The sequence below is a fragment of the Onychostoma macrolepis genome, chromosome 07, assembly GCF_012432095.1.
Source record: "Onychostoma macrolepis isolate SWU-2019 chromosome 07, ASM1243209v1, whole genome shotgun sequence".
Lineage (NCBI taxonomy): Eukaryota > Metazoa > Chordata > Actinopteri > Cypriniformes > Cyprinidae > Onychostoma > Onychostoma macrolepis.
In genome coordinates, this window is record NC_081161.1 from 18122677 (window position 1) to 18138310 (window position 15634).

The window sequence follows — 15634 nt, forward strand, 5'->3', positions numbered from 1 at the left end:
AGGCTCCAAAATGAACACCAAATTCACGCAAAAAGTATGCCTCTCAACACTGGTTCTCAATGAAAAAAAAAAAAAAAATGTCATTTAGGTTTATTTAGATTCTGGGGTCATTAACATTTTTGTAAAGTTTTTGAAAGAAGTCTCTTATGCTCACCAAGGCTGCATTTATTTGATCAAAAATACAGAAAAACAGTAATATTGTAAAATATAATTAAATAACCTTTATAATAATTTTAATCTCTGTGATTGCAAAGCTGAATTTTCTGCAGCCTTTCACATGATCCTTCAGAATACTGATTTGGTGCTCAAGAAACATTTCTTATTATATTAGCATGAAATTAAAACATTTGTGCTGGTTCAAATTTAGGATTTATTTTTCGGGATTCTTTGATAATCAGAATGTTCAAAATAACAATTAGTAATTCTTTAAATTTATGCATTAAGCAATGAGAATGAAAATATGAGAAAAAAAAAAAAAGGATCTCATCTCGTATAAAAGATGCAAGCAACGCCTGCAATGTTTTTTTTGTATGCGTTTCGTAATATGTAAGAAAAACCATTAAATAGCCAAACTGTCATGGGGGAAGTATATTTATTTACAAAAATAATGCAAAATACAGCTTCGTTAGACAGTTATAAATATTTATATGTTATCAGTTTACCTATTAGGGAATTTTTAAGTTGTAGAAGCTGGTTTAAAGTTAAAATTTAGACTGTAGCACTGGAGTTGAAATACTCATCAATGAACTCCTACAACAATGTGTCTAATGGAAAAGCGAGTGTGGGACAACAGGCCTCTGACCTTTGACACCCCCTTAAATGATGTGGGCCAATATAAATGCAGTGAATCAGAGACAACAGAGGTGAGGTTAAATTGAACGACCCTGTACGATTTACTAGCGCCATCCATTTCGAGTCAGCTAAGCATGTCTCCTTCAGTTTCTTAATGACTCAACCTGACACATTATACAGTTTCCTGATTCCTTAAGCCTTTTGACGAGTTACGGCTTCAGCAGCCGTCTCAGAACGTGAGCAAATTCCTTAATTAGGCTGTGCTCTGTTGGTGGCTGCCTCTTTGTCTGGTTTGGGCTTTTCCTCAGCCAGTATTACAGAGCACTTGCCGTTCTTCTTCGCCAAGTTTTATGAATAAGCGAGACTGTCCTGTAGAGCTTCTGTACGTGTAAAATGCATTGTGTCATTCTAAACTCATTCTGCTATTAAGACAGCTATGGACAAGGACACCTAAAACAACACATACAGAACTCCTTGTGAGGTTTTCAGCTAACCAACCAAGACAACGGTCATGCACCGAAGGACTCTTTATCTTGTTGATGACAGCTCAAAGATAACACAAAACACGGATGGCCCCAGAACCGGACGAGCAGGTAAGATCGTTCACTATGCATGAGGGAATGTTGCCTAACTGGTATAACCATCCACTGTGAGCCACTGTGGACAAAGACAATACTCAATTCATAGCTAAACAAAAACAAAAAGCTACTACTGAGCAAAATTAGTTCTGTCTGATAAATGCGAGCTGTCGTCGACATTGTATTTTCTACAGATTTCTAAAGTGTTTTTTTAATATTCACAAAAGTAAATGCCTTAGATCAGGATTACAGGTTACAGGTAAGATGGTGTCTGAAATACCTGTGCCCTAATGGAGTGGAACTACAATTGTAAACCCTGTGATCAACAAACATCCAGACGACGGCACAACTCTTTGTTAAAGTCAAGCCATTCCAAGCCTAACACAGCAGTGACTCATTAGCAGACTGGGGTGAATTTATGTCAGTTCTGCTTAGAGTTCAAAGTCCTGAAGCCCCTCTTTGAATCTCTCTCCCTCTCCGCTGCCCTGACTGGTCAGTAATACCTTACTCATTAACCACAACACCTCTTAAAATAACCATGGCGAACTGCCCCAAAACAAACCCAAACATCTGTTACGCCACACCACCACCCCTAAACACCATCAGCCAGGAGGTGCCTTGCTAATATGTACCTGCCAAATGACAACATACTCTATGCTTGCAAAACTGCAGGAGATAACAAAGGTTGACAAAGTTTAGTGAGGAATGACCTTTTAAAATGGTAAATATCACTGCTTTTGTCTTCAGAAAAGCTGCGGCTTCACATGACGCCGCTTATCATGATGTCGGTGTCCTTCAGAGAAGGTTACCACGGTTTAATTGTTGCAATATCCTTTTCCCTTTACTTGGAGTGAGGCATTTCGCCGCTGATAAACTACAGGACACGGGGATGGTGCTGAGAAACAGTTGCACTGGGAATCTGACGAAACTCTTGTTTGTATTTGACGAACATTCACACATTCTCTTTCCCTCTGTGCCCCAGTTCCTGCAGTCAGGTCTTTGAAGAACAGAAAGGGCCGAGCGGAGCAATGTTTCTGTGCTTCTTTTCTTGACAGAGGCATTACAAAGTCTCAGAGAGATTTGAGAAAGCAGTGTGCTCTGAATGGTGCTCTAGCCTGCCTGGGCTGTTTATGTATAGTTGGGCATTAACCAGCATTGTGAGAGCGTTCAAAAAGCTCAAGCATAACAATGGAAGGAGAATCACAATCAGTTCATGAACTCCTAACAAGGACACGGAGCGTCCTCTTGCTTTGCGCTGCTAAATCTTTACAGCACCGTTTATAGCCTAAACCATCAGAGAAACTAATAAACCTGCCTAAAGCCATCCCAAATTCACCATGATTTTCTTCACATGCATCACAGTTTTTCCAAAGAGCTAAACCTCTCTAATCCATTCAAAAATCATTCAGGTTTACATGTCAAAATTTTAATCTGAGGGGGTACAACATAATCTTAGAGCCATCCAGAAAACCATGCAAAATTTAATCAGAGGTCAACCCTGACTGTCATCGTCACACAATTTACATATATACTGCTCTGCAGGCAATGTCATTTCTATATATAAAATAGATAAACACATAAATATACGTAAAAATCCTTATAATATAAACCAATAATATTTAAAGACCTGCTAACTAAAAAACAGCAGGTTTTTTTTTTTTTTTTGTAGATTTTGGAAATTATTTCCCAATAAAACACATAGTGACCTTCATAAATACATCACGTATCAAAATTGTTACAACAAACCATAACTGTGTACAATGTTTCATTGTCTTGTACCCACACAGATGCACTGATACATAACTTGTGCCTCAGCATGTGTACGCAGTGATTTCATCTACGTTATATTCAGAATGTGCAAAATTACAGGAAATCCTGCTTTCCTCGTGTCCAAAATTCAGCTCTGTTTTTACCTCAATGAAAACAACCAAGCTTGTGTTTTCACCGCGAGAGCCAAGACCAATTAGTCATCTATTCCTATGGTCAACTTTTCAATGTGACCTCTGTTTACATGCCAAGAGCTTTTCTTAATAAAAGCTTGTGACTCGACAGAAAGATAAGAATACACAACCATAGAAACATAAGCGACAGGTCATCCAAGGTACTTGAAACTTTATCAGCCAAGCACAAAGTGTTCAGCCTTTGAATACCACAGCAACACCAAAGATTCAAGCTTCACTCCAGCTCCAAACAACACCGGGTCTGTTTCTGCATCCTGGTGGTATACGTTACCACAGCTTTGCTCCTAAACAAAGAGCACATAGACACAAATGTGCCGAAGCAGGACGAAATACTAAAGACGGGCGAGGGGTGCTCAAGGTGGAAATGAAAAAGCGCTGCTTGAAAAGCACTGGCTTCTTTCCAGCTGCATAAGACGCCTGTAATAACCTCCTCTCGTCCTTCAGAGAAGGAGAGAAGAAAACATTTTCTTTGATTGAGGAAGGTATTGTTGATGACTTGTAGGGTTTAAAGTGCACACAGTTTTTAAATGCAGAGATGTCAAAAAGAACAAATGAAATCTCATGCAAGTCTTCCCCAAATGTTTTGACCAAGCACTTGTAGAGCCGTACCCTGTTCGCAAAGTTTAAAACCATTGTTTTGGTTGAAAGATTATGTGGCAAGTAGGTGGCCCAGGACGCATTAGGAAATATTACACTACAAATGGGATCACATGCGTTTCTGGTGATCAGATCCCAAAAATGTTGGGGATTTGTTTACACTCGCGCCATGTCTAAATATGCCTACTTCTCTACTGCCAAAACTACCCACAAAACCATAGAGGTAAGCTGACTCCAAACCCAACTGTTATGTAAATAAATAAAACGACTCCTTCACCTTGTAACTATGACTCTGAGAAGCAGGTTGGGCAAATAACTTTTCCAGCCACCTCCTTAATAAAAGCCAAATTCAAAACACCTGTTATAAACACTTCGGACATACAGAGGTGTCATGCAACTGGGTGTGATTGTAACTTAATAAAACGACTCATAACTTGTTTTCTATACACAAAGACGCATGCCACTACCTTCAACGAACATTTCAGATATAACTGCCATCATGTTCCACTCTCTTCCATCTTTAAAAGCACTGCCAAGAAGTTTGGACTCAATCGGAGCCTAGGCTAAATCCTTAGCTTTGTGCTTCTGTGTTTGATCTCATAAAGGCAGGAGCTCAGAGGGTTGGACCCCCTCCGCTGAGCTCATGGTGGGGGGCTTGTAGGGTTCCAGGACGCTACACTTCATGTGACAGCAGGGGACTTTGGCTCTGTGGGACAAGTGAGAACAATGGCAGAAGAATCCAGGCCAGTGCTGTAGTGAGTTCAGCCTGTAGTTGAGGACCCTGCCATGGCCTACTTACACGCAAAGTGTGCGTCACGCATGAGGGCCGCTGTTTATATGTAGACTATGAACTGTCACAGTAATCGCTTACAATCATTGTCACTGTCCATCAAGACACTGCAAGAGTGCCGACTGAGCTTGTTGCTATTAGGCCGAAGGGTGAGACGTAGACGCACATAATCTCTTTGAAGCTTGTATTTGATTTCATATGGCTTTTCTTCACTGTTTTTTTTTCCAGTGTTGCACATCCCTCTGTCCCTCTATCTCCTCCTACACTTCCCCTCTTCCCACTCAGGCATCCAGCTGAATCACCACAGAGCAGGCCGGAACAGTTTGCTATCATCACCTGAGGAAACACACCACGTCCTGTGAGACTGTTGGCTCCCCAAACAGCCCCAAGGAGACAGTAAGCACTCTCTATCAGCCACAGCCCACAAAACAAACAAATACAGCACAGCAATGCCGCTGCACTCAAATTCACCAAAGGCTACACATCCTGATACCAGCAACCAACGCAAGATCTTGGATTTTCAGTTGTGCTTGACTGATATGAGTCGTTCATATGAGGAGCTGTAGGGTAGACCAGAGACAACTGTGACATTTTTTACATTTACCTTCATAACTTACACTACACTTTAACAAAAATATTCAGCAAGGACAGATTAAATTAATCAAAAGTGACAGTAAAAGTTATTTTGTATATAATTTTAAAATAACTCTACTTTAACTAAATGGTATTCTTTTGAACTTTCAATTCATCAAGTAATCCTAAAAAAAATAAATAAATAAAAATGTAATCACTGATACAAAACTATTAAGCAGCACAAATGTTTCATTGTTTTAACGTTGATAATAATAAGAAATGTTTCTTGAGCACCAAAACAATTTTTAAAGGATTTTTAAAGTATTATGAGACACTGAAGGCTGGAGTAATGAATCCTGAAAATTCAGCTTTACCATCACAGGAATAAATTACATTTTAAAACGTTATCTATTTTAATATATTTTAACAACTATATTAATTTGTTATAATATTTCACAATATTAAAATTTTTTACTCTATTTTGATCAAATTCAGGTTTGATTAGCATAAGAGACTTCTTTCAAGAAGAAATTAATTTACTGTAATATCACCCCACTGTATCTCAAAAGATATGATATAACATATGATTTAATCAAATTGCTTTCATTTTACTTAATAGGTTTTGTTTTTGGTACCAATTCAGCAGTCAGGTATAATATGTGTTTAAATTGAAAATCAGCTCATCAACTGGATACACTGATCACATAAAATTATGCATAGGATTGTTTATTTTTTAATTCAGTCAATGCAAATTTTTATTTAATAACTAGAAATACAATTGCTAATGAAAAGATTTTATATCTACAATACAATTCATGGGACATTTAATTAAAAAACTTAAGACATATAATACAAATTTACTGACAATAAATCAGTTATAAATTATTGATAAACACATTTAATCACAATCATTTTGAAAACAAAAACTCTTATCCATTCACAATGCAGAGGTAGAGGTAAAACTTTTGAATCCACCAAGTGGATATTTTGACAAATGGAATGGTCTCAAATTGGAAATAATTGGCTGATATAACGGTCCATAACTAATCTTAGTCATAATAGTAAGGGTCTGGTTTTTGTAAAAGAATCCAGCTACGAATAAGAAAACAGGGAAGGCTATTGGAGCAGGGAGAGAATCCCTTCACAAGGACACCTAACCGTTGAGAATCAGGAATCTCTTGCTGAGAGGGGGACACTGTGACCCCCCACTTCCCTTTCTGTTCCCCCTCCTGCTATTAGGGCAGAGCAATAGCTTTATATTCGGCCATACAAACGGACAGAAACAAACACCAAGTTGTACTGACCACCTACAATTTCTACATTGCTGGTAACAAAAGCCTTGTAGAAATATCCACATAAGGTGTACTGAGAAACCTGGGATCAGCAGTCTAAGCGAATGCAAACTTTGGAGAATACCTCATGGGAAAAAAACAAAGGCAAACAAATCAAACTAACCTTTTTGTACAGACCTCCCCCCATTGTGTCATCTGTAAGACCCCTTGTCTGCACGATGACCCACTTATTGGCCATGTGCAATTCCCCCAGCTATTTGCATATGAAACAAACCCATCATTCATTTTCAAAGAAAGAGAGAGAAAGACCAGCTAACCACCCCATCAGAGCCTCATTAGATTAGTGACGGCCTGCCACTGCAATTAAGCAGCGCTAAACTCCATTTAGTGCTTCACCCTTCAGTGTTCCTCCACATGGGGCCTTCCTATCAACACTAACACCATAAAGAAGAGGCGCACGGTAATACTCGTTGAGCCTGATGGCTTGGTTGCTCGCTAAGATATCCAGAAAGCCAATGTCCATAATCTGTCCCTTTGTCCACTTCTCAAAGATCCAAGGACAAAACCATCCACTATTCTCCCAGCGTCCGTTAGTGCAGCTATTTCGAAAATAAGCACAATGAGCTCCGCTCCAGGTTTACTGTGGCACCTGACCAAGATTAAGCACTTTGTCGGTTTACTCATTTAAAATACATCTAAACTGAGTCAACAATGGCCTCCTCTGGACAGGACGTTCCTTTGTTGCAGAAAGGAAGTGAGCTAAGAAGCAGGCTAAAGCAGTTCTAGTCACCTGTGGACACCTATCGGTCCACAAACTACCTCTTTCACTCCTTCTCTTCCCGCTTCTTCTATTCTGTAACTCGCTATGTCTTTGATGCTGCTCTTACTGTATGTGTCTCTTCAGAATTTGGGGATTCTGTCATCCATTTTCCCCTCATCTGAACAAAATAATCATGGTCAGCTACTGGACGTTGCTAGGAACTCAATGAAAACCAATGACAAGGCTGAAGGTGAATGTTTACAAAGCAAGTCAAAAAGTGTCAATCATAATTTTAACTGAACTGACTGCATCATTTGACAAATAGTACATGTGCGTGTCTAAACATCTATGCTTGCATGCTAAATCTGCATTAAAATACTTCAAACCTCATATTTCCTTTGCTACATGGCACTTTTAGTGAGGACAGGAAATGACAGGGAGATAGAGAGGGAATGGGATCAGGAAATGTTTACATGGTTTCTAACATCTCACAAACCTCTGCTGTCGCCGATTTATTAGCGAGGTGTTTTGGTTAAAAACGTAAAAAGGCAGATATAAATCACCTGTTTGGCTTCCTCCACAGCCGTTTGCAGCTTACGGATCTCCTTTTCATACTGCTCCCTAAGTTTATCCACCTCCTGATCGTGAGTTGCCACCTCCTCTTTCAGAGCTCCTTTGAGAGCGGTCAGCTCCCTCTCACGCCTCCTCAGCAGCTCCTCCTGCTCCTCTTTGGCTAGAAGCAGCTCCTGGAGGTCTAGCTTCAGTTGCATGAAGTCCTAGAGAGGACAGAACGATGTTAGAGGTTCTGCCATCAGTTTCAAGTCTTAATTATTTTGAATATGCAAAGCTGGATCCGTTATGCTACAGATTACTGAAGAGTAAAATTTGAATTGGAAATATACAGCTTTCCATGAAATATTATAGAAGTTACACTATTGTTCAAAAGTTTGGGATTTAAAATACAGTAAAAACCAGCAATATTATAAAACAGTAGTACAATTTAAAATACTGGTTTTCTATTTAAATGTATTTTATTCCTGTGATGGCAAAGCTGAATTTTAAGCAGTCATTACTCTGTCACATGATCCTTCAGAAATCATTATAACGATTTGGTAATTTCAAGAAACATTTCTTATTCTTATCAATGTTCAAAACAGTTATGCTGCTTAATATTTTTGTGAAAACCATAATACGTTTTTAAGGATTCTCTGATGAATAGAAAATTCAAAAGAACAGCAATTATTTGAACTATAAATCTTGTGTAATATTATAAATGTCTTTACTGTCACTTTTGTTCAATTTAATATCTGCTTGCTGATTAAAAGTATTAATGCTGTACCTCCATCATGGCCTCTTTGTCTGTGCTGTCTGTTTGAGATTGTTTGGCTCCATCCAGCTCATCGTGCATCTCTGAGAGCTGGTCCTGCAGGTCTCGGATCTCAGTCTGGTACTGCTCTTTCTCCATTTTCACCTGATAGAGTCTGATATACACACACAAATACACTCAGAATACCTGCATTCTGAACTGAAACAAGAGCCAACGCAGACAGGCCTGGTAATCTGCTGAGCTCATGTCCATATAGTCTTTGATATAAACCCCTGCCAATTCAAACCATGGTGTCACAGAGCATAATTTACACTTATTTTGACAACCTTAGACAGAGCCAGGATGGAGAAATCCCATAAACTTGCATTTCTGAGGGTAGTGTAGATTTTCACAGTGTAAGAAGGATTCACATCAGGGCCAATACCTACAAGTTTTCCTTTTGCTCCAAAGTTCACAGTGAACACTCATAAGCATAAGTAGACATTAACCAGCAACTTCTGCTTTGAATTTGGGCTCAAATTCTGCAGAATGGATTTAAATATAAAATGTGCAGGCTAGAATTTTAACATATGAGCTTTTAACTTTTAAATTTGTAGTGAGTTTTCTACATATGTATTGTGAGTCTTTCCACAGGACAATATCTTACTCCTCCACTGTAGTGCGCAGGTCAGCCTCTGTTTTACTAAGCTTGTCCTGCAGTCTGCTGCACTCGGCTTGACTCTGGTCCAGCTCTCTCCTCAAGTCTTTCATTCCTGATCCCGCCTTTAGCTGAGTCTCGCTCAGATCACTGCGCTTCTGCAGGGAGAGACATAAAAAGAAATGACAGTAAGGACAAGAAATTACAGTAACCTACCTTACTGAACCTTAAAAATCACTGACTCTTTGAAACACTGGGCATCTTTTTTTTGGATTTAAGGCCCAGTCTTTATAATAAGCCAGTAATTGGTTAATTTGATTATTGATCTTAAGTGGTGATAGGAGTGGGATTTTCCATCAGCACAGAAGCTTTTAACAGACTGACCAAACAGACAGAGCAGGGGTCCAAGGTACAGTTGACGAGTTAAGGCTGCAGAGGTGTTAGTGGAGAGAGAGAGAGAGGGTTTCACCATTACCTTGCTTTCATCCTCAAGCTGTTTCTTAAGATCAGCGATTTCTTTTTCCAGTTCTGCTTTCTGCTCCTGAAGGGCTCTAGCCTGGGCTGCAAGGTCTGGAGACTGAAAGAGGAAGGTTTATAAGCAACAGAGCTCTTTTTAGCTCTATATGATAGTGATAGTGATTCAATACAGATTCACATACAAGCTGAATAAAAACAGCAGATTTTTCAAGAAAAATCCCTGTTCTAATCAGAAATATTTCAAAAGATGGGAATTTATAATGCTCATTCACTCCAAGCTGGTCTTTCCATATACAAGATTTCATGATTTTGTAGGAGTGAGTGTTAAAACAAATTAATAATTTAACAAATTAAATAAAAAAGACTAGGTTCTTGTCTGAATTTGCTTGCATATGTTTAAACATTAGCCATGACTATGCTGTTCGCTGAGTAAATAACGTCAGCCTTTATGCTTTCTCCAAGAGATAGACTAAGTCTCTCTTATAAGAGGCTCACAGTCTTAGCTGTTTGTTGAACCCAATTACAATGCCACAACAACGGCTCACTTTGTTGTCGCCTTGCACGTTCCCAGCAGCCCGTGACTTCAAGGTCTGGATTTTTTCGAACACCAGGTTGACCTTCCTCTTGGTGGTGTCATCGTTATCATTGCTCCTGCAAAACATGACACAAGTGCACATAATTCATTCAGATGGTTTGAGAGTCCTTTTCTCCGAGCCAAAATGTGTGTTGATAGTGTGTGTGTGTGTGTGTGTGTGTGTGTGTGTGTTAGTGACTGGATCAGAGTGTATAATCCCTGATATTTCTGGGAAAAAAATCAGCCTGGCTCTTTGCCTGCGTGGAGAGTACCGAGTACTCAAGCTTTGATGTGTCACCTCATGACCTGCCCACCCTAATTACTGCCTTCTTTTAACAAGTCACATGTCTGGGAATGTGTGTCTGAGCAGGGACAAGGATGCCCGCATGTTCCCAGGGCACTCGAGTGATGCATCAGGGAAAAGCAAAGAACATTGGGTTACTGCCATGCATATACAGATTAAAGCATATCATTACATTTCACAAAGAGAGAGGAGAAACCAACAGACCAGCACCGCCTCTCCTTCAAACACACACACACCTCCCACAGAGCGGACTGTCATTAACGGTTTCATGACGCAAGCTGCTGTCGCCAACAGACGTGTCATGTCACAACACTGCTGACAATGTATTTTTGCTCCATTACAACTACCACGACCCTGGTGCATCTATGGCACGTGCCTCTGAATGGTAACTAACCACTACCTCAGTGTGTAGGGCTGGTTTCTAAAGGTTGCCATTGACCAGAAGATATCTGATCCTACATCTGCAAGGCTTCAGAGGGTTCACAGACACTGGTGTATAATCCGCTTTGCTTACCTCCCTCCATGCAGCACATAAGGAATGCAGAAAGGGCGGCACTTTTGACATCAAGAATATGGAGTTCAGGGAGGGCACGGGTTCAGCTATTCGCTAGAGCAGGTTGGGCCGTTGGGTACCTACAGCATGCGTTTGAAGCTGTGCAGTGATCATGCAGGATTAGAGGAGAGCAGGAAACAGCGCTGTTTTGGGTGGAAATTTAGTCCAAGCAAAATAACAGATTTGAGTTGCTGGCAGTGAGGCAAAAAACGGTTTGGAACATTTAACAAGCAGCTTTTTTAAAATGACTTGCCATTTTGATGTAAGATGTTAGAGGAGGAACATTAAGAACCTGTTTTTTTCCTTGAAAGGGTGAGATAAAGGTGTGGGAGTGCGAGTTGTGAGTGGATGATTCTACTGTACACAAATCAATGTAGGGGAGGTAAAATTCTTGTAGTGTTATCATTATGTGTCAGACTATGTGGAAACTACCTTACAGTCCAAGAAAAATCTCACTTCTCAGAAAAAAAGACTGAACACTATTGAGTAGGAAATAACTCTAGACCAATAAGAACACAATTGTCACTGTTTTAATTTATCAGAAATTTTAGTGTGTCAGATTAATTCTTAATTAAGAAACAAATTATATAATATAGAGGAGCCCTGCAGACCTGCAATAATAACAAGACTCCAAAAAACTCATATTTATGATACAAATTATACACATATATATATTTATTTGAAAGCTCTTATAAATATGCGTGCATTAAATCTTCAATCATTAAAACTTATTTAAAAAATGCTTTTTATTGTAGCTTTTCCTTATGAACTCTCATTTGTCATTGACCAATTAATAAATATTTCAAGTTAATGTTTTTGACTTTTGTAGATATTATGTTTAACAAATTCATATAAAACAATTTGGAAAGTGCACCCACCCATCTTTGAGGTAACTGAATAATATCTGCTTGGCAGTCTCTTCATTTGTTTGTTGTGAAAGCTCTTCTTGACCTTTCAGAAGATCAGGAGTCACCTGGGCAAAAATATATTAAAAAAGAAAGAAATACATGTCATGATATGTATACATGCATAAAACAAATTACTAGTCACCCCATAATGGTGGGAATATATCATACATAGCAAAGAGGAAGACTATGCGTTCTTACCTGAGCATCCACTTCAGTGCTTGATGTTTTACCATTGACAACGGGACGAGAAATTGATCCCATTTTCATACTTGAGAGGCACTTCATACTCTGTGATGGTTTGGCCTCTTCATTTTCATTCTCTACAGGTGCTACAGAGCGACGACTCTGGGGATTCTTGAACCCTAAAATAGCAGCTGAAGAGTTGGAGACTGTGCCCTGAGGAGAGCCTGGAGCACTTTTAACTTGTGTTGTGTTTCTTAGGTTTATCCTGGGTCCAACAGAGGAAGTTGGCGACATAGGGGAGGTTTTCACTCCAGCAGCCTTCTGCAGGAGCAGTGACGGGCGAAGGAGATGCTCTGTAGACCTGCCTCGATTCCGACTAACTTCATCCAAGTAGTCAGAGTCACCCCCAAGACCGAATGGCAAGGCGCTATCAACACTACGGGAACGCTTGCGGTCTTCTGGGTTAAGTCGATTCCTCCGCCCTGACCGACCCCTGCGTTGCTGAGTCTCTTTGCTGTCAAACTTCTTGATGAGTTCATCCACACCTGGAATTGGACCAGTATCAATGTCACGCCCTGTCCCAGGCAGGAACGGGATGTAGCGCCTGTTCTCATGGCGGTTGATAGTCTCTGCATAAAGCTGGTCCAACTGGTCTTCCTTGGTTGGTGTGGTGGAGCCCAGAGAGGATTTTTGGGAGGAGGAAGACTGCAGCACCGGGCCACTGGAGTCAACACGGCGTAAGGGCAAAAGGTCCGGTTCACGTCGACTTCGTTCCAAACTGGAGTTTGTGCTACTTACTGAGCTGGAAGGTCTAGAAGAGGCCTTGGTTTGGTCATTGGGGTTGTTGGCTATTGTAGATGGCTGAGGAACTGGAAGGCGTTGTGAAGGCTGAGACGGAGTCTGGTAGGGCACTGGTGTCTTAAATGATGGCTTAACCTGAGGTTGTGTTTGAACAGGGGGTTTGACCTGAGGCTGTGGCAGAACATGGTCTTTGGCTGGGCCGGTTTGAGGTTGGACATAGAACGGGAGTGTCTGGGGACGAACTGGAGGTTGGGCGTGTCCCCTGTCATCTGGTAAAGATGCTTCTGGAACTTGGCTGGAGGATCTGGCTTGGCTTACAATTGGGGAGTTGGCTCTGGGTAGGGATCCTGGGTAGGGATTTCGATTCTCAACTGAAGGCAGACTTCGAAAGCTATCGAGAGTGTTGCTCTCAGGATCATATGGCTTGAGAATCTCTGGATGCTTTTGGAAGTTTAACAGACTGGACTGCATCTTAGGATCGGAAGTCCCATTGTGAGGACCTCCATGGAGCTTTGGAGACATAAAATCCATATATGGGTCTTCAGAAAGATTCTTCCTGCTTCCTTTGAAATCATATTCATCATAATTGAACGGGCTTTCAGAATTCATATATCCATTATTGTTTTGTGGAACTGCATAGGGGTTCGGACCTCTATCTTGGTTATTGAGGACCACATAGGGGTGTCCATCTATTCCTTGAACTCTGATACTGAGGCCATAAGTACCATTGGTCTGGCCTCTTGTGCGGGAAGGCTGCGTATAGCCTTGTGATAGCCCAGTGTTTGGCATGCCGCTGACTCTATAAGACTCCATCAGGAACACTGAGAGAAACAACCAAATCCCTCTCTGTGGAGCGGCTCACCTCTGCAAACAAAGCCATAATCTCATTATTACATAAGTAGTTTGTGATGCTTACGCTATCTTTGCAATTTTAAAAGACCACAATGATACTATCTGACAGCATTTGTTTACACCATATAGTTTATCTTCTTAAGACTTAAAATTACAGCAAAATTTAGGAAGCAAGGTTTTTTAGACCTCAAACCAAAGTTAAAGCAAAGATTTTAGAATGATCCTCCACCACAAACAAAGGTTGTTTGGACAAAACAGGAGCCTTTTAAACATATTCATTGCTCAGGCCAGGGTTTGGAATTTATTCTGAGACAAACATTGACAAAGGCACATGCCACAGTCTTTGTAGTTATTCCAAGGAACTTGAGTTAGATGACGACTTACAATATCTGATGCCATTTCAAACAGTACAATAATGACTGCTAACTTCATAAGAGCATGGCAAGCATGCAGAAAATTAAGTAACTACAAATTAAGTAACTTTCAGCCCGGCTTCAGACTTTATAATTTCAATCACACTGACATTGCTGACTAAAGCTAACAGAAAGTGCAATGTAGATTACATCTCAACAAAAACAAACATTGGCAAAAAAACAAAACAAAAGTAAATGATGTCACTGTACAGTATGGGGGCTGCGGTAGAAAGATAAGCGGAGGAAAAAACAGAGGAAGTCAGATTTAGTATTCAATTGTCTTGAAACAGCTGGTGACTAAATTGTCTGTCAAGAGCTCATATCTTTCATGGAAATAAACTAAAGTATAGCGGTTAAGACGTTTTCATATAATTTGGTTCTTTGAGTACAACTTATTCAAAATGCTGCCAATTTTGACTGCAAATAATCAAAAACACCCAGTTGCACTCATACTATGTTCGACAGTGCAATCACGTCTAAAGAATTTCAGTGACATACGCAATGAGCAACAGTATTGTGCCTCAGGAATGGCAAAACAAAGCTGCAAAAATATCGCCCCACTACAGGCATCACACCAGGCAACAGGCTATTATCAGTTTCTTCTGGACCCCACTGATAACATCCTTTCACCTCAAAGACAACAAAAGATTGCATGAGTCATATTGATGTCTTTGTTGCAACAGCAAATGGTATGACCAAAGCATGCAGTGTATTACGATGCATGCAACCTGTGAGATCCCTGAGGGCTTGACAATGAAGAAAACAAAGACAGCATTGCTTCATTTTCAATGAGCAAGTAAAGAATCCGTTCAATGAAGAATGAAGGTGACACTAGAGACTACAGGTTGAAAGCGTAAGATTGGAAGACCTAAAGACCTAAAACTACTACAAAAACACTAAATGAACACATCATCATAAACAAACAAGCCAAAAAGGAAAGTTCTTCTCATCGTCCGACACACTCAGGAGAGCAGAAGAGACTCAAACTTTCCAGCTCCATAGAGGGGGATGAGAAAGAACAATAAGAGCAAGTTAAAAAGTGGCAAGCCCCCTTATCCACAAGGAATAGAGCTCTGCTGCAGAAAAAAAGGATATGACACAATAGCCTCTTTCAGCTCCTGTATCACATGTACTATGTGCAGAGGGACTCAATGGTGTTAATGTAGCTCCTTTCCTCTCATTGTGCCCACTGGAAATGTGTAGCTCTGACAGGGAAGCTAACTCAGGCTGGGCCAACTCTTGCAGCAAGGCCTCCACCTGCA

At 40.3% G+C, this 15634-nt stretch overlaps 1 protein-coding gene across 1 annotated transcript in view; it reads right to left on the reverse strand.

Moving 5' to 3' along the window:
• Positions 1-15634, reverse strand: part of cgnl1 (cingulin-like 1) — a 28527-nt gene that overhangs the window by 12023 nt on the left and 870 nt on the right. Inside the window, exons 2-8 of the mRNA XM_058781859.1 lie at positions 12322-13971; positions 12094-12188; positions 10330-10435; positions 9783-9884; positions 9317-9465; positions 8683-8824; positions 7907-8119 (exon numbers count right to left, since the gene is read on the reverse strand). Coding sequence (XP_058637842.1) covers positions 7907-8119; positions 8683-8824; positions 9317-9465; positions 9783-9884; positions 10330-10435; positions 12094-12188; positions 12322-13920 — 2406 coding nt within the window. The 5' untranslated portion in view covers positions 13921-13971. The remainder of the gene's footprint in view (positions 1-7906; positions 8120-8682; positions 8825-9316; positions 9466-9782; positions 9885-10329; positions 10436-12093; positions 12189-12321; positions 13972-15634) is intronic.